Here is a 23,581-nt window from a genome sequence, read left to right on the forward strand (position 1 = left end):
AAGTTTGCTGCAAATATCTTGAATATGTTGACGAAACGCCCAATGTAGCTACAAAAGATAATTATGAAAATATGGCATTTCTGAAGTAGATTTAAAATATGATCAACAAATCATGTCGAAAAGCAAGGTCAGCAAACAATTATGTATATTTCTGGGTGAGGAACTATCGATGTCTTCACCACCTTTCCTCCTACAGTACAGACGCTGTACCACGAGAGGGAGTGAAAGGGCAATGTAGTAGTCGCAGCGAACAGAGCCATGTATGTGTGATTTCTGTCCTTAGCATACGGTGTAGCTACAATCAGCTTTTTTTTAGTCGCATTTGTTTAAAATAACTAGATGGTCCAATGATACTGTTGTGTAACCGCACGCACGCAGCGCTTCGTGCATTTACAGCGACGATTTACAGCCCCGATATCTGAGAGAATAGGTCATTTTTCCAGACTATAAGCAAGCCCGGAGAAACAGCGCGTGCGCAGAGCATGGACAGCGCATGCTCTGTGGTGTTTTCCAGTTTGTACATCTGTCTCTGCCGGTGCATGAACAAGACGAGGGTAAGCTTAGTAGCAATGAATTATGTCATTTTTGTTTGTGGAATAGGTGCGCTTGAATTCCATAATACACAACAGGAGTGCATTGTAGCTGAAAAATAATACGGCCGAGGTATAATTTTATCATGCTGCTTTAAACCAGCTCGCTATGTACCTATGATAAATAGTATTAGCTAGCTACTAAGGCCTGGAGCCTCGGTTATCCCATTTTGCACGAAAACAAAACACCTCGCTTAGGCGGCGCAGTGGCCAGCCAACTCATTTTAACCCATATTGCTAGCATTAGATGGGTCATCATCCTAATCCACATTGGTAGCACCAACTAGCTCGTTTCGGTTAAACCATATTGCTAGCAGAGGTTAGGTATAGTCGAACTCGTGAACTGCGAGCTAGGGCGCTAGCAATACATTTGATTTGCATTTATTTGGATTTATCGGCAAATTTGTAGACTTCTCTACTTTCGATTGAAAGTCCTGTAGTTATTGTTGTGGGATCCCCCCCAACAGCAGCTAACGAGTTACATTTTACGCTTGGAGTTTAGTTTAACACTTTATCCGAACAAGTTAACGTCATAATGATAACCCACTAGCTAGCTAGTTTAACTTGTTTTGCCAAATTTATTATTTTGGTGTAAGAACTCGCTAGCTTCATTGCAAGCGTTTGCATTTATACAAGTTAATTAGACCTTGAACCATATACCTTGCTAGCTAACTAGTTAATTAATGTTAATTCCTGAATGCGCCCATTTCTAACGTTAGTGATTTTCCAGAAGCAGTCTGTTATTAATCTTTCTAACAGATAAGCAGCACGATCTGTTCTGCCAAGAAACCTGAGACCTGACCCATGGCTCAGTTTGGGGGACAGAAGAACCCCCCGTGGGCGGCACAGTTCGCAGCCACCGCGGTATCTCAGCCTGGACACTCAGGACAATCGCTCGACTTGAACAGTTTGCACTGTAAGTATGGCTAGTGGCTTTAAAATCCCTGTTTTTTACTACGTGCTCTGTAATGTTTAACAATTCCGTTAAATGTCGTTTATATTTCGTTATTAAAATTTAGACTCGCTTAGACATAAATACCTTATGTAGACAAAATAGCTTATTTTGGAAATGGCACGGTGTCATCATTATATGTAGTTCCCAGAGATTCAGTCAAGATCAGAGGTTGGAAGCGTAATGTACTAAAATGAAACTGAATCTAGGGGTTGGCTGTGTCCAGTGAGAAGCCGCGAGTGTTATGAGATGTAATTGGATCTGGCGCTTACATCTCACTCCTGGTTGAGATGTTGCTGAGAGAACTCCATAATCCCTTTACTCTTCTCTGTCAGATTAAGGACGACTATATGTATTTTTTTTAATGCGTGATGGCACTTATTAAACGAAATAGCCGATTTCTGCAAATGGTGGTTGGGACTGTGCGTGTAGTCCAGCGCGACTTAGTGGTTTGTGTTCTTTGCTAATAAGCTAACTGTATTCTGTGAATCATTCAACCTCATCTTATTTATTTGTTGTGATCTGCACCATGTGACTATAAAAAGTGGTTGGTACTGTACAGTGTGATATGATATCCTCTCAATTAGCGGGTCTGTTCATTCATTCTTCATACAATGGTTCGACTTTTAATTAAGAAACCCAACCTGGATACCTCTGCTATCCATAACTATAGACCCTAACATTTCTAAGTGTCATTTTCTCACTGAAGGTTTGTCTTCTGATATTTAGATGAGTAGTTTTAACTTTGCTGAGTAAGAAAAACCTTTCTTACAAGTAATTAGTATCTGGATCGGAACACTAAAGCTGCCCTTGCTAAAGGAGCAAATTACTTGTTGATGAGTGCTGGTGGGAAAGAAGCTTCATTTTTACTTCTTTTAGACTTTAGGTCTGCATTTCCTGCTGTTGATTGGGTCAGTCAGTGTTGCTCAATTGCCTAAGAACTTGGCTGGGTCTTGCTGAACGTCTTCTGAGTCATTCAGTTCTTTTCTCTCTGTGACGGACAGTGTCAGTGGCAGTTGTATTATGTGTCTTTCCCTGTTCCTTTAATCCCATGTAGTTCTGCAAGGATCCATATTGGGGCCAGTATTATTCGCTGTTAAATGCCCCCTTTTGGCCAAATTGCATGAGAACACTGCATTCATTTTCCTTTTATGCAGACGTGCACTGTAAAGCTCAATGCCAAGTAAAATAGCTATTTTTCTTGAATGTTTTGCCATTTAAAAAAAAATGTTTTGAATGTTTATTGCTTTGTAAGCGCTTGGAGTTTTCACCAACTGAAGTTCTGCTGCTGAGTTCTTAGCAACAGCCAGGTCCTATTCTTGTAGTTTTGTATCTCAGGTCCTCCCTGATAGTCGAGAACATTCTTTTCATCTTTGAGTCAAAGCTGAGTTTTGAGTAAAAAGGTATCACAGGCATGCTACGAACATTGCAAGACTGCAGATTCACTATTAAAAACAAGAGGACTGTATTATTTCAGTCTTAGCCTAGACTGGAGGTGCAGGAGTTTTTCGTATAAAATGTAAAGATTTTATGTATTACTTTGTTGGCGTTGATGTACTGTGCTCGCCGTTGAATGCATTGCTGAGTTACACTCCCTACCTGCCACAGTGTATCTTTAGATCTTTATAAAAGTTGTGTGTGTGTAAATGGTAAATGGACTGCATTTATATAGCGCTTTTATCCAAAGCGCTTTACAATTGATGCCTCTCATTCGCCAGAGCAGTTAGGGGTTAGGTGTCTTGCTCAAGGACACTTCGACACGCCCAGGGCGGGGTTTGAACCGGCAACCCTCCGACTGCCAGACAATCGGTCTTACCTCCTGAGCTATGTCGCCCCGTGTGTGTTAGTCCCCAGTGAAAGAAGAGCTTTCTCTGTGCAGACTCCCAAATGATATGCTTCAGTCTCTATTTTCAAAAACTCATATTTTTAAGCTTGATTTTTATTCTTTGTTATTATTTTAATGTAATTTCTGGCATTTCTATTGTGTGACCTGTTTTCATGTTGTTATTTCCATGGCTCTAATATGTCTTTGCTTAATGTGTTTATTTTTTGTTATGTTTTAGGTTGTATTATCTGCAAAGTACTGTTAATACCTGTATTATTATTATTATTATTATTATTTGTTGTAGTGTGTCAGCGGCTGAAGGTTAAGATATGTCATTGGGAAAAGTGCTAAGCATTGTTTTCTCTCTCCTCTCTGTCTCTTCTGTCTTTCTCTTTATCTTTTCCTCTCATCTCTCCCCCCTCCTCTCTCTCTCTCTCTCCAGCTTTGGGTGTGCAGCAGCCCTCTCTCCTGGGTGCTTCCCCATCCATGTACTCCCAGCAGTCTGCGCTGGCAGCGGCTTCTCTCAACTCGCAATCAGCCGCCAACTACCAGCTCTCCCAGCAGACCGCAGCTCTGCAGCAGCAAGCAGCAGCCGCCGCAGCCGCTGCCCTGCAACAGGTCAGCTCCTGAGAAACGTCCCCTTGGCTGTAGCGATGCGACAGGCGCTGTAGTGGCGTGACATGCTCTGTAGTGATGCCAGACGTGCTGTAGTGATGCGACATGCACTGTAGTCATGCGACATGCGCTGTAGTGATGCAACATGCACTGATGCGACATGCGTTGTAGTGATGTCGGACACTCTCAGTAAAGTAATGTGCTTGTCTGACATGTCCAAGCAGCACTGTTCTGCTGCAGTATTAACCCTTCTGAAATTTCAGTCCCAGATCAACTCCGCCCTGCAGCAGTATCAACAGCAGCAGCAGCAGCAGCAGCAGCAGCAGCAACAGCAGCAGCAGCAGCCGCCGCAGCCACCACAGGCTCCGCCTCCACAGCAGACCCTCTACAATGTCCCTCACCAGGTAGTTACATGGGGGAGTTACAGGAACGCAGGCCTGTTGCACTTCTGCCCTGAAAGAGCAAATATAAAAGCTTAGTCCCCATGCGTCAGGGCAGCAGCCAATCAGAGACTCAAATGAAGACTTCCAGTGAGATGTCAGTGACTGTGAGCAAGACCATAAACAGCAGTTGGACATTGGACTGTGAGTACAGCGTACCACCAGGGATTTAGCACATGGTCTTTGGTAAGAAAAGTGAAGCACACTGTGTGCTTTCACCAGTGCCCAGGCTGTGTGCTGTAATCTGCATTCCCATTGGCTTTCGCCAGTGCCCCAGCTGTGTGCTGTTAGCTGCATTCCCATTGGCTTTCGCCAGTGCCCCAGCTGTGTGCTGTTAGCTGAATTCCCATTGACTTTCGCCAGTGCCCCAGCTGTGTGCTGTCAGCTGCATTCCCATTGCCTTTCAGAATATTTCATGCCCCCAAGACTAAATGTTTAAAAGGATTTTGACACTGATACAAGGAAATGACGTATTTTACAATGTAATAGTTTATTGTCATAAAGCACAGACAGGATGTTAGTGATGTATTTGACAGTGTGATGGCTTATTGTAGTATAGCAGAATGTGAGCAGCCCACCTGCTTCAGCTGAAATATGATTCTTCATCACACCATTTCTCTTCCTCAGCTGCCACAGCCACAGCAGGCCTTGCTTTCACAGGTAACTGCAAAACCCTAAACGCAAATCGTAATGCTAACACTAACACTACACACTAACCCTAATGCTAACACTAAACACTAGCCATTACACTAAAGCTAGCACGAAACACTAGCCCTAACGCAAACACTAACCCTACTGCACTATATCTGCTCTCCTTCTCACTTGTTCAACTGCATTAGCTAAAGATGCCATATGGGAAGATCTTTTAAATTATTTATAAAAAGCACTTTATGCCGTATGTCCGGATAGTGAAAACTAATCTTCCATCTGCGTTGTCCATATTTTTTTGTGGATGTTTACTGGTAGTGTTTCCCTCCTGTGCTGTGTGCTGTGGTTTGGCTTAATAAGCCCCAGCTCTTCCTCACTCACACCCTCCCCGTGTGAATTGCCTCGTGTTCGCAGCCCCCTGTGGCCCTGCCGACCAGCCTCAGCTTGTCGAACCCGCAGCAGACGGCCCAGATCACCGTGTCCTACCCCAGCCCCCGCTCCAGCCACCAGCAGCAGGCGCAGCCCCAGAAGCAGCGCGTCTTCACCGGGGTCGTCAACAAGCTGCACGACACCTTCGGCTTCGTGGACGAGGACGTGTTCTTCCAGCTCAGGTACGGGGCGGGGCAGGGCGGGGCGGGACGGCCCTTCTGCTCCACCTCTGGAAGTGGGCGACAGCGCCACCATCAGTACAAATAAGGCAGAGACAAACCCATAAAGACGCAGTCAGCTCCCTGTTGATCACTCAAGATGACGAGTATTTTGCCACCCTCACATTTTAACATCCGTTTCTATGGGAGGGTCTGAAATGTCCACTCTGATTTTTCCAGTTTGTTCAACTCAGTGCTGAGTTTTGACACACCACATGTCATTAAATCTGTATGTTGTTCATTATGTTTGTAGTTGTGGCACTCTAACCAGTATACGGTTGATTTGTTTGTTTTTTAATAAGTTACAGTCCTGTTATAAAAAAGTTTTTTTTTCCAGTGTAATTCAGTTCCCATCAAACAGTTTAAGTCCTCACAGGCATCTTACAAAAAAGCTTTGATTCAGTTAGCATTCAGTTTTCTTTTTCCCAATCGCAGTTTGGCAAAGCAGATTTTGGCTATTTTCTGCAAAAGTGTGTTATGAGGAAGATAACTGATGCCTGAATTAAGGCCAGAGAACTGAACATCAGTGCGAACTCTTTCCAGTTGAAGTTGTGCAGATGTTGCGGATTTGAGGTGATTGTGCTTGTCTTCGTAGTGCTGTGAAGGGGAAGACGCCCCAGGTTGGTGACCGGGTTCTGGTGGAGGCGGTCTACAATCCCAACATGCCCTTCAAATGGAACGCCCAGCGCATTCAGACCTTGCCTCAGCTGGCCTCGCAGTCGGTGAGCCGGCCGGGTCCAGCAGGGAGGGGACAGCCGTGTGTGTGTGTGTGTGTGTGTATGTGTGTGTGAGACTATGTGTGTGACTGTGTGTGTGTGTGTGTGACTGTGTGTGTGTGTGTGTGCTGTGTTTGTGGGTGTATGTGTGTGTGCATGCTGTATTTGTGGCAGTGTGTGTGTTTGGTTTGTGTGTGTGTGTGCGCGCGCATGCTGTGTTTGTGACTTTGTGTGTATGTGTGTGTGTGTCCATGCTGTGTTTGTGACTGTTTGTGTGTGTGTGCATGCTCTGTTTGTGGCAATGTGTGTGTGTGTGTGTGTGTGTGTGTGTGTGTGTGTGTGTGCATGCTGTGTTTGTGAGGGTATGTGTGTGCCCATGCTGTGTTTAGCAGTGTGTGTGTATGCTGTTTTTGTGTGTTTGTATGTGTGTGTTTGTGCGCGTGCTGTGTGTGTGTGTGCATGCTGTGTTTGTGAGTGTATGTGTGTGTGCACATGCTGTGTTTGTGAGTGTATGTGTGTGTGTGCATGCTGTGCTTAGCAGTGTGTGTGTATGCTGTTTGTGTGTGTTTGTATGTGTGTGTGTGTGTGTGTGTGCATGCTGTGTGTGTGTGTGTGCGCGCGTGCTGTGTGTGTGGGTTAACGGTTTTTCACTCCTCTTTTAATCCCCATGTAGCTACAGCAGCCTCAGCCCTTACCTCCAGTCTCCCCACAGCTCGTGAGCTTTTACTCTGATGCAGGATTGCCTCGCTACTCTGAAATGCACTCCGCGGTGGACTCGAGACAAAATGTAACCCTCCCTCTCCATCCCCCTATCTCTCATCCCTCCATACTTCTATCCCTCTATCCCTCTGTAGCTCTTCCTCCTTTTCTCTCTTCTCTCATGGCTCAGACAGCCCATCTCATACCGCTTGACTCCTGTAGCTTTGACCCGTGTTTTAAGTTTCACAGCTGCTAGCTGACTGTTAGCGGAAGCGATTGCCCCTCAGGAGCACTCTGCTGCCCCCAGCGCAGGAGCTGAGGATTTCAAATTTTTTGGAGTGAAAAAGAATATGTTAGGAAAACATTTAAAATAAGAAAAAAGGGTCAGTGGGCAAAAAAATCGAGTCCAAGTGAAAGCAGTTGAAATGCAAAGGGATGGTGTGAACGAGCTCTCTGCACTAACTACTCTTCTTTGGGTTCAGTAGTCTGAGAGTCATTTGTGTTCATGGATGTGATATCTTTGCTCTAGTAAATCTTACAAAACCATCTTACCCTTCCAGGGCGCTAACGCTGGCTTGTCTCTTGTTCTGTTTGAGTTCTGTCACCAGGATTTAGAACAGCTTCTGTTCACAGAAGAACCCTTATGTCCTACAGAACACAATAAAATCTTGATTATATTGTAATGCTAGTAAAAATTTGTATCACGTTATTTTTAAATGGGCTGCTCTGATTTTATAGCGGACAAACCTTAGTTTAAATTAACCAATAATCAAATGTTAATCACCAGTGTGTCCCCTTGGATTTTTTTTTGTTTTTTTTTGTTGAGTTACTCGTTTCAACAAAGTTATTCTGAGCCAACATCCCATGTAAGCATAGCTTTAAAAAAATGACTGCAGTGACGCTTTTTCTATATCCTTTTCAGTGTCCTGATATCTCTGTCCTCTGAACTTTCTAGCTTTTCTTTACATCAAATACTCCTGATTTTCCCTTTTTGTGCTGTTTAGCTAAAATGCAATGCTGACTGTGTTTCATATGAAAAGTGTTGTTCAGTTTTGTGCTCATTGTTTGCATCGGCGATAGAGAGCTTGGTATTAATGAAGCGTAGCTGCGTATGTTACTTCCGATTTCGTGTCTGTTCAGTGGGCTGGTCAGTCTGACTCTGTGATACAGCTGTACTTTCATGACGCATTTAGTTTTAAGTGGAACACTTTCGCACTTGCATACTCATTGTGTTTTACACCTACACACCCAATGCCTGTAAGTTAACCTATTTTTGATGTGTGACACATCAGGTGGAGGATTTTGTAGTGTTCCTCCTGTCATAATGAAGAAAAATAAATCCCTCAGAGTTTGAGAGTTTCAGAAATACGCAACATTTTAAGTAAATCTGCTTTTGTACGTGGTTTTTAATTGAAATATTCAGACTCCTTTGATAAATCTGTGCTTCATTAGGGATGCTTCTCTTTCTGAAATACATACACATACAGGCCTGCTTTAAGAAAGTGTGAAATGTGACTGTGCTGTTACTGACTTATTGAATACTGGTATTGACTGACTGTATTTGACTGTGCTGGTACTGACTGACTGTATCTGACTGCTGGTACTGACTGTATTTGACTGTGCTGGTACTGACTGTATTTGACTGTGCTGACAATGACTGTATTTGACTCTGCTGGTACTGACTGTATTTGACTGTGCTGGTACTGACTGTATTTGACTGTGGTGGTACTGACTGACTGTATTTGACTGTGCTGGTACGGACTGTGACCGTGCTGTTGTTGACTGTGCCCTGCAGTGCACCACAGTGGTTCGTGGTTGGATTGTCCCTCTCATCACAGCTCTAATCTGGCCTCTAACCCTAATCCTGACCATTTCTGTGCCTGAGCTCTGGCTGCAGTGCTGTCAGACGAGACGATGGCGTGCGTGGGCGTGCCGCTTTCTCCCTGCGCTCTTTCCCTGCGCTCTCTCTGTCTCTGCGCCGATCTCTCCCTCTGCGCTCTCTCCCCCTGTGCTCTCTCTCCCTGCCCTCTCTTTTTGTCTCTGTGCTCTCTCTCCCTGCCCTCTCTCACTCTTTGCTCTCTCTCCCTGCCCTCTCTCTCTGTCTCTGTGCTCTCTCTCCCTGCCCTCTCTCTCTGTCTCTGTGCTCTCTCTCCCTGTGCTGTTCGTGCCCTTAGCCCTCTCTTCCAGCTACAGATACTGCAAATGTCAGCCGTTCCCAGTGTGGACTAACCTTATAAAAATCACTCTTAGAAAATTGGTTCAGACTGAAGAAGGGTGGAGTGGTGCTAATGAGGAGTGTAACCCCTCCCCCCCTCTCTGTCTGCCCTGTCTCAGAGCCAGCCCCCAGGCCCCGGCATGATGAAACCGGCCCCCACCATGCTGCAGTCACTGCCTCCGCCCACCACCTTCAGCATGCCTGCCCAGGGACCGCCGCCCTCCCTCCTGCAGGCCCAGCTCTCTGCAGCCTCCCTGGCCCCCCTGCTGCAGAACCCCCCCCAGCCCCTCCTGCCACAGCCGCCCCCCAAAGGTAGGTCACGCCCACTTCTGTGACATCACACCTGAAGCCCTTTAATGGGCCTCAGGATGAAAGTGGTGTTCTGGTCTTATTGGGGGGTTTAATATTTGATTGATATCTAGTAATGAATATTGCAAGCTGCTGTTTCTTAGAAGTTGTTTAGTTAGTTGATTAGTCTAAACTGTGTGTGTGTGCATGTACGTGCGTGTGTGTGCACGTATGTAGAGTGTGTGTTTTCGGGAGGCTTGCTCCAGCCCCCTGTGAGGATGATGCCGCAGCCTCAGCCAGTGCGTCGGCTGGAACCCGCTCCCCGTTTCCCAAACCGCAATGACCGCCCGGAGCTCATCCTCAGGAAGGACGACCGCAGGTGAGCTCAGCTGCATCGCCATGTCAAACACGCCCTCATCACCAGAACAACCACGCCCCCATCGCCATGCCAACCACGCCTCCTTCACCATGCCAACCACACCTCCATTGCCATGCCAACCACACCCTATTGCCATGACAACCGCGGCTCCATTGCCATGCCAACCACACCCCATCGGCATACCGACCATGCCTCCATCTCCATGCCAACTACGCCCCCATCGCCATGCCAACCACGCCCCCATCGCCATGCCCATCCACACCCTCATTGCCATGCCAACCGCACGCCCTGTTGCCATGCCAACCACGCCTCCTCTTTCTGTTGTTGAAACATGTTTCTCTCTCCTGCAGCCGCGAAAGAGAGCGGGAGCGGCGGAGGTCGAGGGAGCGGTCTCCCACACGCAAACGCTCCCGAGACCGCTCCCCTCGTCGGGACCGATCCCCCAGACGTCCCCGCCGGGTGGTCCCGCGATACACCGTGCAGTTCTCTAAGTTCTCCCTGGACGGGTGGGTGGAGTCCCAAAGCACCTGCACCCCTCCTCAGACACTGCTAGTATAAGCAGGCATCTCCTGCCGTCCATATAAGACTCACGGAAGCTTGAATCTCACAGAAAACTCACAGGAGCGTGAATTTTTCATTTCTGTTTTTCTGCATGGAAATGATGCTTTCGCCGAAATCATACTTAAGTCTGCTTCTTTTCGTTTTTTCTGAGAGATTTGTCAGTTGTGTCCCATTTGGAGTGATGTAGTTCTAGCTTGGAAAGGAACATTGAAAAAGAATTGCAGTAACAGGAAAAACCTGAAATTTTATTTTATTTTAATATTACTCTCAATACGCTCCTGGAAAAAGTGCACATTCTTTCAGTGCTGCAACATTGCCAGCACAGGTTGTATATTGAGCAGAGATGCTCGATACAGACATGCATCTAACAGGTATTGACTTCAAATTTCGTATTACACAAATAATGTCCTGTATTCCATCTGGTGATTTTATCTATAGATATGTTCATGAAAATACGTGAATACTTATTTCCGCACATAAATACTGCAGTCAATGCTCTGTATTGGACACAATTGCAAAGTGGTTGGTTGCAGTACTGTGTAAATGTGAATAAAGTGCGTGTGTAACCCTGTACTCCTGGCTTACTAGTTCTGGGTAGGGCCTGCCAGAGGGTTAGGGTTAGTGCTGGATAGGATATATATATATATATATATATATATTTATTTATTTATTTATTTTTTACGTGATACCAATAGGAGAAAAGTGCTTCTGTATCAGTCAGAGACAGAGACTTGACTCCCATCGTACGAATATCTTGATCATAGGCAGTGGGTTGCTTGTTTTCCTGGCGTGACCGTACCTCTCCACCTTTCCGCAGGTACAACTGTGACATGATGGAGCTGCGGCGTCGGTACCAGAGCCTCTACATCCCCAGCGACTTCTTCCACGCGGAGTTCACCTGGGTGGACGCCTTCCCCCTCCACCGCCCCTTCCAGTTCGGCAATTACTGCAACTTCCACATCATGCACAAGGAGGTGGACTCGCTGGTCAAGAACACCGCTGTTCTGGACCCGGCGGATGCCAACCACACCTACAGTGCCAAGGTAACCATGTCACTAAGGCAACCGTGCCACTCAGCCTTGTACAGTGCTAAGGTAACTGTCACTCAGATTTGTACAGTGCTAAGTTAACCGTGTCACTCAGACTTGTACAGTGCTAAGGTAACTGTCACTCAGACTTGTACAGTGCTATGGTAACCGTGCCACTCAGACTTGTACAGTGCTAAGGTAACTGTCACTCAGACTTGTACAGTGCTAAGTTAACCGTGTCACTCAGGCTTGTACAGTGCTAAGGTAACCTTGTCAGTCAGACTTGTACAGTGCTATGGTAACTGGACATAGCTTATTTAATGCTGTGGTAACCATATATGGCTTATCTGCATACCTCCAGCGCTAATGGTTCCTCTCGAATCTGCAGGTGATGCTGCTGGCCAACCCGAGTCTGGACGAGCTGTACCACAAGTCCTGCGCCCTGGCCGAAGACACACAGGAGCTGCGAGACTCATTCCAGCACCCTGCCCGCCTCATCAAGGTGCGACAGCCTGCTGGCTCAGGGGCAGGCCCCCGCAGAACCGCTACGCCGCGGTTATCTTCCGTTTAATGAACGATTAAAGGACTAGTTCCACAGCGCTCGAGAGCCGCTGTGGTGGAGAGCCGCCTGTGATGTCAGAATCCTATTCCATTACTGAACCCAACGTGTGGAACAACCCTAACTGAGGATGGCTCTCCGGTCTGTTCGTCATTTTATAAATCTTCTTATCAGAGACCTGGTCAACTTAGCAGTAGTAGTATACGCCTGCACATTAAAACTGACTACGAAAACAACTCAGTGGAATAGTGCACCCAGATGTAAAATATTAAGCAGCAGGGTGTTTCTGATTGGCCCGTCTGTATGTTGTGCTTGCAGCAGGATGTTTCTGATTGGCCTGTCTGTGTTGTGCTTGCAGCAGGATGTTTCTGATTGGCCTGCCTGTGTGTTTTGGTGTTTGCAGTTCCTTGTTGGGATGAGGGGCAAGGACGAGGCCATGGCCATTGGGGGGCACTGGTCCCCCTCCCTGGACGGCGCAGAGCCTGAGAAAGACCCCTCCGTGCTCATTAAAACAGCCATACGTTGTTGTAAGGCCCTGACAGGCATTGATCTGAGTTTATGCACGCAGTGGTAAGTGCATGTTCCCGCCGAAACTTTCCAAATTTGTTCTGCTTTGTTCGTTCACACAAGTTTGAGCTTTTGATGGACAGCCCTAGGCCCAGTAACTAAGTGCATATGGACAGTACTGAACCATGTCAGGGGTCTCTCCCCAATCCCGTTTCCCGATATTCTGGATGCTTCTTTTTGTCCTGGTTCAGTCTTTCATTTGCTCTTGATTTATTTATTACATTTATTTATTTTATTATTTATTTATTGTCTTGCTGGCTAATGTTGTGCTGCAGTCCCGTCGTTTGAATGCACCGATGCTACCACTGCCAGGAGGAGCCGCACCAGTATCCCCCTCTCTTACTTCCTGTACTTTAAAATATCTTACACATTTAACCTGCTTTTACTGTGTCTTTGGTTCAGTGTCATTTTAACAACTTTGGGCCTGTAAGCCCCTCTGTGTCTCAACGAGACATTTTGCAGTCACACTGTATGACCCCCTGTTAGGTGGAGAAACTCTGTGTGACCCTGTATGGTGGAGAGGGAGTGTACCCTTGCTCGACCATTTTTTGCATTTTGCCTGTGCATTTCCACAATGTTTGACTGCTGTTCCCCGTGAGAATCTACCATGGAGATCTGCAGACCCCTTTCCCCCTTTTAAAAAAAAATGTTTATAAAAAAGATTTTGTGGGTGAGGAGGGGCTTATTGTCACAGTGATGAGGTGGGCGGGGAGCTCAAATGTTAAGCTGCACCCAGAGGAGATGGGTCGAGGGGTGGGTCTTTGGTCTTTGTGGGCGGGGCTTGTTAGAGTGTGGGTGGGGCTTGTGAGATGTCTGACGGGATCTTTCTTTCCAATGCGCCTCTTCCTTTGCGACAGGTATCGCTTTGCAGAGATTCGCTATCACCGCCCTGAGGAGACACACAAAGGGCGGACAGTCCCCGCTCATGTGGAGACAGTGGTTTTATTTCTCCCGGATGTTTGGCATTGTCTTCCTACCCGCTCAGAGTGGGAGGGGCTGTCCCGCGGACTCAAGGAGCAGCTGGCAGAGAAACTCTTGGCTGAACGAAAGGAGGCTGATGCAGAACAGGCACTGAACGCTAATCCCTTTCTCCTCATTTCCGCTTCTCACAGGCACAGGAAACACACACGCACACACCTATCGCACGCAACACACAGGCCACTCCCACCCCGCCTACTTCCTCCCAAACCCCCCCCTTCCCCCGTCACGCAGGCGTCACACACAGTGGGAGGAGTTTAGCTTGTACCTTCGCCACACTGCCTCAACCGGCAAAACAGTTTCCAGCTCATCCATTGGAACCCAATCTGTGTTCATAATATTGAAGTTTATGTAGCTATTATTTTGCTACAAAAATCAGTTTTTAATTTGAAAAATAACTGCTGGGATGCCAGCTGCAAATTACCAAAAAAATGATTAAAAAGGTAAAAGCACAAGGTAGTAATGAGCTTTTAAAAAGTATGCTGGAACCTGGAGCGCCAGTTGTGTAAATATGTTTGTTTTAGCCCCATTTTGTTTCCCTTTTTGATTCCTTTTAATTCAGTATCTACTGAACTCCAAAACTCCCTGAGTCCCGTCTCTTGTCTGTCGAGTTTTATTGTACGGTACTCCTGATTGGACTGTACTTAGTCTCTTGTGAAGCGCTTGATTTTTCCAGGGAAGTTGGTTGGGTGAAGAACAGCCAAATGTTACTATAAGTAATAAGATTAATGATAATGATAGAGAATGACTGCTAGGCCCAGGGGCTCTCACTGACACACACAGAGTTTGGAAACCAGCTTTGAGAGAATCTGTCCGACACACCTCTTGGACCTACTGTCATTGATTACCTTTTTGTGTTCCACAGAACTGGCTTTGATTGGCTGATGGGTGGCATTTTGGTTTTGTGAAAGGGTAGAGAGCTTCCGTGTACCCTAGCAGTGGACCTTGAGAAACCAATCGAGAACTTAATAGGAGGAGGCAATGAGACAGTTGTGACCTTGCTGTGACCTTTCTACTTGCACGGATCTACTTTGTTTCACGTTTCACTGATAGAGGGAGTGGTTAGTTTACCCTCTTCTTGTCTCGCCCTCTCTCTCTCTCCCTGTCTCTTTCTCTTAACTTTGCTTCCTCCAGGACGAAGAGGAGAAGGATGAAGAGGATTCAAAGGAGGTCACAACTCCCACTCATTGGGCCAAACTTGACCCGAAGTCAATGAAGGTAGGAGACTGATAAACTTTGACTGCATTAAAAAAAAAAAATCAATACCACGGCACCAAAAATGAGCTGTTATGCTGCTTTTTCTCTATGATATCTGTGCTTTGAATAGTTTCCCCTTGTACTTTGTGGTAATTATTATGGCTTTAATTGTGTTGGAAAAGTTTATATTGGGGACATGAGTAGATAAGATGAAATGTGACATGGGAATTTGGCTTTGTTCTCAAAAGCTGGGCTGCCCAACCCTACACCTGGAGATTTACTCTCCTGTAGGTTTTCACTCCATCCCTAACACATCACACCTCAGCCAACAGCTAGAGGTCTCCTTGAGCTGCTAGTGAGTCAGGTGTGCCAAATTAGGGTTGAAATGAAAACCAGCAGGATAGTATTGGGCGGCCCTGACCTACCGTATGTATGTTAACATGTTCTCCTCACCCACAGAAACCTTAAAGGAAGTGATGGGGTATGAAGTGGAGGTTGTGTCAGGTAAAGGTGTAAAGCGGGTGCTCTGCTGTGCTCTCTACAGGTGAATGACCTGCGGAAGGAGCTAGAAAGCCGAACTCTGAGCTCCAAGGGGCTCAAGTCCCAGCTGATCGCCCGCCTCACCAAGCAGCTGAAGGTGGAGGAGCAGGTGGAGGAGGCCCAGGAGCCGGAGAAGCCCGAGGCACCTCCTGTGGAGGAGGAGGAGCCGGCCCGCTCCGAGGAGGACCGAGAGGTAGAGTGGGCAGCCCTGCCGAATCTCAGCTGCGCAGGTACACCTGTCCTGCCTAATCTCAGCTGCGCAGGTACACCTGTCCTGCTGAGTCACAGCTGCGCAGGTGCACCTGTCCTGCTGAGTCACAGCTGCGCAGGTACACCTGTCCTGCTGAGTCACAGCTGCGCAGGTACACCTGTCCTGCTGAGTCACAGCTGTGCAGGTACACCTGTCCTGCTGAGTCACAGCTGCACAGGTACACCTGTCCTGCTGAGTCACAGCTGCGCAGGTACACCTGTCCTGCTGAGTCACAGCTGCGCAGGTACACCTGTCCTGCTGAGTCACAGCTGCGCAGGTACACCTGTCCTGCTGAGTCACAGCTGCGCAGGTACACCTGTCCTGCTGAGTCACAGCTGCGCAGATACACTTGTCCTGCTGAGTCACTCTTGCGCAGATACACCTGTCCTGCTGAGTCACAGCGGGGTTGACCCACTTTTTGGGAAAGGAAATATTACAAAACAAAACAAGTTAGATTCTTACACCCAACTTCCATATAATCAGCAGATAATTTCCCTCGTTTTGGTCTGACTCAGTCTTAGACTGAGGCAGACAGAGGAAACTGCTGGTGTAGCTGAGCTTCGCTGAGTGAAATGGCGTGATTTCCCGTAAGGAGGAGGAGAGGGCTGAGCTTTGCTGAGTAAAATGGCGTGATTTCCCGTCAGGAGGAGGAGAGGAAGCGGCAGGAGGATCTGGAGCGGCAGCGGCGGGAACGGCGCTACGTGCTGCCCGACGAGCCCACCATCATCGTGCACCCCAACTGGGCCGCCAAGAACGGCAAGTTCGACTGCAGCATCATGTCCCTCAGCGTCCTGCTGGACTACCGGCTGGAGGACAACAAGGAGCACTCCTTCGAGGTGAGCCGTCTCTGCTCTCCCTCTGCATCCAGCCACGTTGGGCTCGTTATCACTCGGGGAAATGCCGATAAGCGCTTACAATCTCCATAGATGAGCTGTAAATACTCTGGCAAACACTCCTCTCCCTTTAAGTCTAGCTCCATTAAGATCATTATCACTAAGGCAAGTGACATTAAACAGTTACACATTACGTTATATTACATTACAGGCATTTAGCAAACGCTCTTATCTAGAGCGACTTACATAACTTTTTTTTTATTTTTTACTTTCTATGGATAAGCCTTATATACTATACTGGATTGGCTGAACAGCGTGGCTACTGTACAATATGGTAAACGAGTTTCATATTAAAAAAAGGATGAGATTCTCATAATATGGCAAAGATGGAGGTTGGCTGAAAAGCTGAAGTACTGTTTGGAAAGCCTTAAACACCACTTCTAAATGTGCCATTAAATATCACTTCTGGATTGCTTGAGAAATCCACAATTTCATGGGAAAGATTTTTATTTCCAGTGTTGAAACATGTACATATTAGGCAATGAAAGCTTGTACTCTAGAAAGGTGACCAACTAGATAGGGTTCCCTCATTAGTAACACAATATATATGTGGCGTGCTACTTAAACTACTTGCAGTGCTATGAAGTTTGATCTCCCTGTACGTGTTTGTGTACTTTAATTTCACTTTTATTATTGAATGTTATTAGTGACAGGTCATACGAGTCAGCGGCTAACCTGCGGCTGGTCTCCATGTCTTCGGCCTTCCAGGTGTCTCTGTTTGCTGAGCTCTTTAACGAGATGCTCCAGCGGGACTTTGGCTTCAGGATCTACAAAGCGCTGGCCTCCCTGCCCTCCAAGGACGACAAGAAGGACAAGAAGGACAAGGCCAAGAAAGAGGTGGACAAGAGGGAGGAGAAGAGGGAGGCCGAGAAGAAGGACGTGAAGAAGGAAAAGGAGGACGAGAACGGAGAGCCAGCGGTGAAGAAAATGAAAGAGGAGAGAGAGGAGAAAAAGGTGGGTGAAATATTTGGATGGATGGATCGAATAGTTAAAAGGGCGGGAGCTTTTGACCTCCCTGGTTGACAGAAGTGTGTCGATGTCCCCGCCCACCAGGAGGAGGAGAAGGAGAGAACGCTGAAGAAGGAGGAGTCCAAAGATGAGGATGACAACGAGGATGAGGGGAGCAACGTGAACGCGGAGGAGTACGACCCCATGGAGGCAGAGGAGGCCGATGATGAAGATTATGATGGTACGGGCCTGAGGCTCCGGAACCTTCCACGTGCCACAACAGCAAACAAACTGCTACTGTAACTTTAAAAATCAATCAATTAATATACACCAGTTTTAAGAATTTAAATTCTTTATGGCAAACAGAGGCATACACAGTAGCTTGATATTTCAAAGTAAGCTTCTTCCCATTGTGTAGCTGCAATCTTTACTTTATGCTAATAACCAATAATCAGGGCAGAAGCAATTAAGATCTAATCAAAACTTTTTTTCTGTCAGCCTTCCAAGTGATGCATCCCCACGGTTGGATAGTCATTCTTCACAGCAGTGGTCTGATTGGTGCTGATTTTATCCAGTCGTGCACATCCACAGTGTAGACCTTGTTTCCTCTCCTTCAGATAAAGATGATGAAGACTCTAATGGAAGAGACAGGCGGGATGATCGGAGAGATGACAGGAAGTCGAAAGAGAGGTCTTCAAAAGATAAGGTGGGCCACCGGTGGCGCCCTCTTTCTGCCGATCGTTAGACTTGAGTCTCACGTGGATTTCTCCTGACTTCACAGAATTAAAAATAGCATCACTTCCAACTTAATTCAATAAAACATTAACAGTTTGCTATCAAACAGAATAAAACAGTCGAAGTTGCTTGGTAATTCTTCAGATGTTATGAAGTGCTAAATGTAACTACTTGGCGTTCTTCCACTGGAAATATGTGGGTCACTGCTGTTATTTTATTCAACCTGTCCTGAGGTTTTTTCAGGGTTTATGAAGTATTCTGTTTGTTTTCAAATATGTTTATGCTGTATGAAATAAGAACAGAGTTTTTCGCATGTTCGCTCGGTTTAGTAAATGTATACGTATAGTTCTGCTCAGTTTTAGTGTGTCTTCACACTCGTGAAAGTTTCTCTGTCTGTGACAGGAGAAGAAGCAGATGGTCACACACAACAGAGACCTCTTGATGGCTTTTGTGTACTTTGATCAAAGTCACTGTGGATACCTGCTGGAGAAGGACGTGGAGGAGATCATGTATACTCTGGGCCTGCACCTGTCCCGGGCCCAGGTAGGGATGCCGCTCGCCAAATCCTAAACCAGCTCTCTGGGTTGCCCGCGGTTTTCACACATGCCTTTATGCCTGAATAGACTTCATGTGCAAAAAAATTGAAAAATTCTACATGCCCAGTTGTGTAGCATTTTTCCATTTTTTTTGCTGCTGGATGGCCAATCCTCGAAAGACCCAGCTCTAGTGCATGGACTGGCCCTGCAGTGGAAACCCTGCTAACTTCACAGCTGCTGGAGGGATCTCCTGAGTGCAAATCTTTTTTTGTTTTTTTTTTTGTTTTTTCTTTTCCAGGTCAAGAAATTGTTAAATAGACCCTTTGTGAAGGAGTCGTGCTTCTACAGGAAACTGACCGACCGAGCAAAAGACGAAGGCTGCCCCTCTTTCATTGAGGCTTCCCTGGATAGCCTTTTAGGTACGATCACAAGCTGAAGGTTCAGTCATGGAATGATCCCAAGCTGAGGGTTCAGTAAGGGAATGATCCCAGCCTTGGAATTCAGTCTGGCAATGATCCCAGAATGGGAATGAACTAACCTGGTCAAACGGTGTAGAGTCTGCACCAAATTATTCTGCTATGTTCATTGAAATTTATTAATATTAGTGATAAAAGTACTCTGAAATGTGACTGGGTGTTTTGTCGGTGTTTGAATTTATGAGCTTCGCTGGTGTGTTGCAGGGAACACGGCGTTGCTGCCTTCTCACAAGTACAAGCGTGAGTCCAGCGAGCCCCAGTCTGGCAGCCTGATTGTGTACAACGGGGCCATGGTGGACGTGAGCAGCATGATGCAGAAACTGGAGAAGAGCGAGAAGTCCAGAGAGGACATTGAGCAGAAGCTGATGACACAGGACACTAAAATGGGTACGTAGCCAAGACATCGGGCTGTAATTCTTACCCTCTTGGACGGGCAGCTCACTCGCTGTGCGTGAGTGAGCACCACAGTCTCGGATCGAGTCCGCCCCACGCCAGTTCTGACTGGCTGGCTGCCCCACAGGAGCGGCGCGTAATTGGCTTTGCGTTGCTCAGGGATACGGGTGGGATATGATCAGGGATTGTGCGTTCATTGTTCGAGCGAGGTGTGAAAAGAAGCATCTGGCTGGCAGAGCTTCTTGTTTTGGCGAAGAACGGCGGATTGCCTTCACTCTCCCGAGCTGGCAGCAGGGGCCATATATGAGTAGGATTGTGATTAGTTTGTGAATTTGACATTCCAAATTCGAGTGGGATGGGGAATGCCAAATAAAAATAAAAAATAAAACTATATATATATTTTTATTTTTTGCAGTGTACTAAAGCCGATTTGCTTGTTCTTGCTCCTTTGTATTTGTCTCAAAAATGTACCAAAACAGTTTTCAAATTCTCCCATCTACTTAATTTGCAGGATCTTGATGATTTTATCTTAAATATCAATTACTTGCTCAAAGTGCAGAATTAAGTCAACTTAAATTGCTGGTACAGCCCATCAACAGTTGAAATCTTCTTTGTGGTTGATGCCCCTGTCCCAGACAAGACTAGCGGCACTGCACCTTTCCCCTTTGGCTAATTGTATCGGGCCCAAATGCGATTCCCTTGCAGATGAGGATGCGAAACACATATCGCACCTGGAAACGACCAATCGCAGCCTGACGCGGGAGCTGGAGGACGTGAAGGCCAGGCTTGCGCAGACCGAAGGGAACCTGAGCGCAACGGAGCAGACGAAGAGCTCCTTCGAAGATCAGCTGCACAAAACGGTCACCAACCTGAATGGAGTGATTAAGGAATTGCAAGGTGTTTTACAAAAGGTATGTACAGACTGTTGATTGTTATTGTGTCTGGTGGTACTTGAATAAAAAATTGAATTTCTCACGGGTTGAAGAGGATTTACACGTAGGTCTGGTGCGATGCTTTACTATATGTATATATAGGCAAAGTGCGATTGGCATTAATTAGACCCTGTGCAGTCAAAATTGTAATTTTAATAGTTGGGCATAAAGAGCTAAAGAAAGAAAAAAAACTCTGATATTACACTGATTTTATCCACCTTATTTCTGACGGAAATGAGAACGGATGGGCATTTATTAGCACTGCATTGCTGCTTTTTTAGCTTTGCATCGAAGGACCGTCAGCACCAAGGGAGGAGAAATTAAAGCAATGTGCGATGTCCTCATGCGTTACTTCTGCATGTTTACTCATGTCATCCAGTCCTGAATCCTCGCGGGTTGTGGGACAGATTTGATCTCATCAGATCGTCAGATGTTTTGTTCCCAGGTCGCTGTTCCTGAATATTTTCTCCTTCAGCCCAGTTAAAATGGGAAGAGAAAAAGAAAGTTCAATAAAATTAAACCATTTGCTCATAATCTTCTAAATAGCGCAAGGCTTTATCGACACTAATGGTGTGACCTGCTTTTCCTGTTTTACCACCTCAAATTACCAAGAAATTATTAAGAAATTTTCACAGCTTTGAAAATTACCTTCAGATTCAGCAAATTGAATCTTGATTGGGATAGTTTTTCTCTGCAGATACAGTATATGTAATAGAGTACACTGAACTCTTACTACATTTACTGAGTCTTGCCTCTAGCAAAAATCAATTTAATACTCATTTTATCTTTTTTGTAATTGAGACCTCGTACATTACATTTTCATGAAGCATTGGCATTAAGGATCGTTTGAATGTCCAATTATCTGGGACAAGTGAAATGCCTGATCAGACAAGTAGGGCAGTCTGATATGTTCAGAAAACAAATTAAATACTGTACCGAACAATGCCACATTTTGTCTTCTGAAAGACAAGCTGTTATAACTTGATCACTGATGTTTAAACGTGACGAGAGAAAAAATAATGAATTGTGCCAGTTTCACAGATATACTCCTGACTTTCCCACGTTGTGTGCTTCAGCTGACGTGCTGAGGCTTGCCTCTCTGGCTTTTGTGGAAATTGAAGTGTGACTCTGATAATGCTGAGCTTGCTCAGGCATAATTGCGTATTATTCAGTTAACCCATTTAAGCCCCGGGGCCAACTGAAGTTGCCGAAGTCCCTACCACTTTTTTCTCCGTCTGTGAATAGAGCTAGGATGGCTGTAGATGCATTAAAAACAACTGGTATGCACATAGATAACCTTAGGAAGAGCTTTAAACAACTATAGTCATCCTAAAAATATTCACAGGCGGAAAAAGAGACTTCGGCAACTTTAGTGGCCCGCGGGCTTAAATGGTTAAGTTAAATCTGAGGTTCTGCTCTGGTTGTCCAGTTACTATAAAATGCAGTAAAGAATTGAAAAACAATTCTTAAACTTATGTAATGAGTTCTTCTTCGGAAAATTTAGACACACAAAAAAAATATGTGAAGGAATTAATTTTGTTTTCCAGGAAGTTCCTTCTGAAGACGGTGACCAAAAATCCCAGGCCAATGGATCTGAATGAGCTGCCTTTCTGATCTTATGAAACTGTAAATACGCACTAACTCCTCAAATGGTCTTTCTTATAAAACTGTACATAAGCACTAACCATTCAAATGCTTGTTTTATTTTGGATCATTGATTTTTAATTGTTTTGTGCCCAGATACAGTTTTATGGATGATTGTCGGGTCATTGTAGTGACTGATTTCAGGTCTCGTACATTACATATTATCCAAATGAAAGGAATCCATTGACAAAATAACTTGTTTAAAATTAAATAGGTTAAATATCTCAGTTGTAATATGTTCAAATAATAAGGCTTAATTTTAAGTTTATATTTAAAAGCATTATTTTGTTTAGAATAGTGTTTTGAGGGTTCTGTTGAAATTTGAAATGTATCGGTCTTTCGTAAAGGAGACAGGTTTTTTTTTTTTTTTTTTTTACAAAATAATGCTCAATTAATATTAATTTTTGAAGGTTGTCTATTTAAAACAGTTTATTTTGCTTTCCTGTCTAATCCCTCTGTCCAAATAGTTTGTGCCAGTATGTGTGTGCTGTACTTATCCAGGTCTAATTAGCAATAATAGTGTGTTATTTATGTTTCAAGTGGTGTGAGTTTCAAAAAAAGGAAAAGGCTTTGGTAAGAACCGCGCGTGAAAGCAGTGCAGTACGAAACCAGACGCTGTTCGGCAGCGTTCCTCTATATTGCAGTGACTTGGCTGATCAATAAACACATTTTTAACGGAGCATTTCTTTCCTTCTTGCGACTGGGCTAAGACACATACGCCCCGCTTTACACGCTTTCCTTTGCATGCAGCTCCCCCCAGTCCAACTCTGGAGTAAAACTCCTTTTAAATCGTATTTAAAAAACACACACGCGTGCGCACACACACACACACACACGCACAAGTCACAGTTTTTTTCTGCCTTCAGATTGTGTTTAACAGGGCTAGCCCCGTTTGTGAATTATTCCGTTTGTTCATATAAAAAGGGAATTTGACGAGTTTGGCTAAATATTTACACTAAGACGAGTGGCAGCCAGCGTTTTATAGTTACGGTTGAGTTTCCACGTACATGCGTGAACGTTCTGAAAGTGACTGAAGAGCAACTGTTTCTTTCTGGTTCTGCCTGATGTTCTCTGTGGAAATGATTACAATGAATGGGGTGTGCTTAAAGGAAAGAAAGACCTGATTTAGACATGAGTCCAAAGCAGAACAATGCATATTATTTTTCTATTTAAAATGTACTCTATGGTTGTCCTGTGCTAATAAAAGTGGTTCATTTTAGCCTTTCTCTGCTCCAGACCCTTTGTATTTTTGGTACAATCAGGTTGGGTTAGCTGCAGCAGCACAGGCTGGGTTGACTGCAGCAGCACAGTTTGGGTTAGCTGCAGCAGC

At 45.4% G+C, this 23,581-nt stretch overlaps 1 protein-coding gene and 1 non-coding gene across 7 annotated transcripts; both read left to right on the forward strand.

The window, feature by feature from the left end:
* Positions 1-288: 288 nt before the first annotated feature.
* ccar1 (cell division cycle and apoptosis regulator 1) lies at positions 289-23,470 on the forward strand. Of its 6 annotated transcripts, none has more exons than XM_064316690.1 (26): positions 289-554; positions 1,350-1,506; positions 3,810-3,985; positions 4,246-4,386; positions 5,050-5,082; positions 5,485-5,681; positions 6,313-6,439; positions 7,146-7,220; positions 9,467-9,659; positions 9,873-10,014; positions 10,365-10,520; positions 11,393-11,618; positions 11,992-12,105; positions 12,566-12,732; positions 13,587-13,800; positions 14,845-14,925; positions 15,449-15,637; positions 16,339-16,530; positions 17,296-17,541; positions 17,614-17,776; positions 18,153-18,241; positions 18,673-18,813; positions 19,105-19,225; positions 19,487-19,669; positions 20,381-20,586; positions 22,155-23,470. In XM_064316690.1, exons 2-26 carry the CDS (start codon positions 1,395-1,397, stop codon positions 22,206-22,208), a joined length of 3,738 nt encoding a protein of 1,245 aa, XP_064172760.1. In that variant the 5' UTR covers positions 289-554; positions 1,350-1,394; the 3' UTR covers positions 22,209-23,470. The 6 variants fall into 6 exon arrangements, with proteins under 6 accessions (XP_064172760.1, XP_064172761.1, XP_064172759.1 ...); XM_064316686.1 differs by having other exon boundaries at positions 291-554; positions 7,107-7,220; XM_064316688.1 differs by having other exon boundaries at positions 298-554; positions 7,107-7,220; positions 17,641-17,776.
* On the forward strand, positions 12,230-12,294 carry LOC135245384 (small nucleolar RNA SNORD98). Its single transcript, XR_010327215.1, has one exon. It is a non-coding gene; the product is annotated as a small nucleolar RNA SNORD98 (small nucleolar RNA).
* Positions 23,471-23,581: the final 111 nt, after the last annotated feature.

The sequence above is a fragment of the Anguilla rostrata genome, chromosome 18, assembly GCF_018555375.3.
Source record: "Anguilla rostrata isolate EN2019 chromosome 18, ASM1855537v3, whole genome shotgun sequence".
Lineage (NCBI taxonomy): Eukaryota > Metazoa > Chordata > Actinopteri > Anguilliformes > Anguillidae > Anguilla > Anguilla rostrata.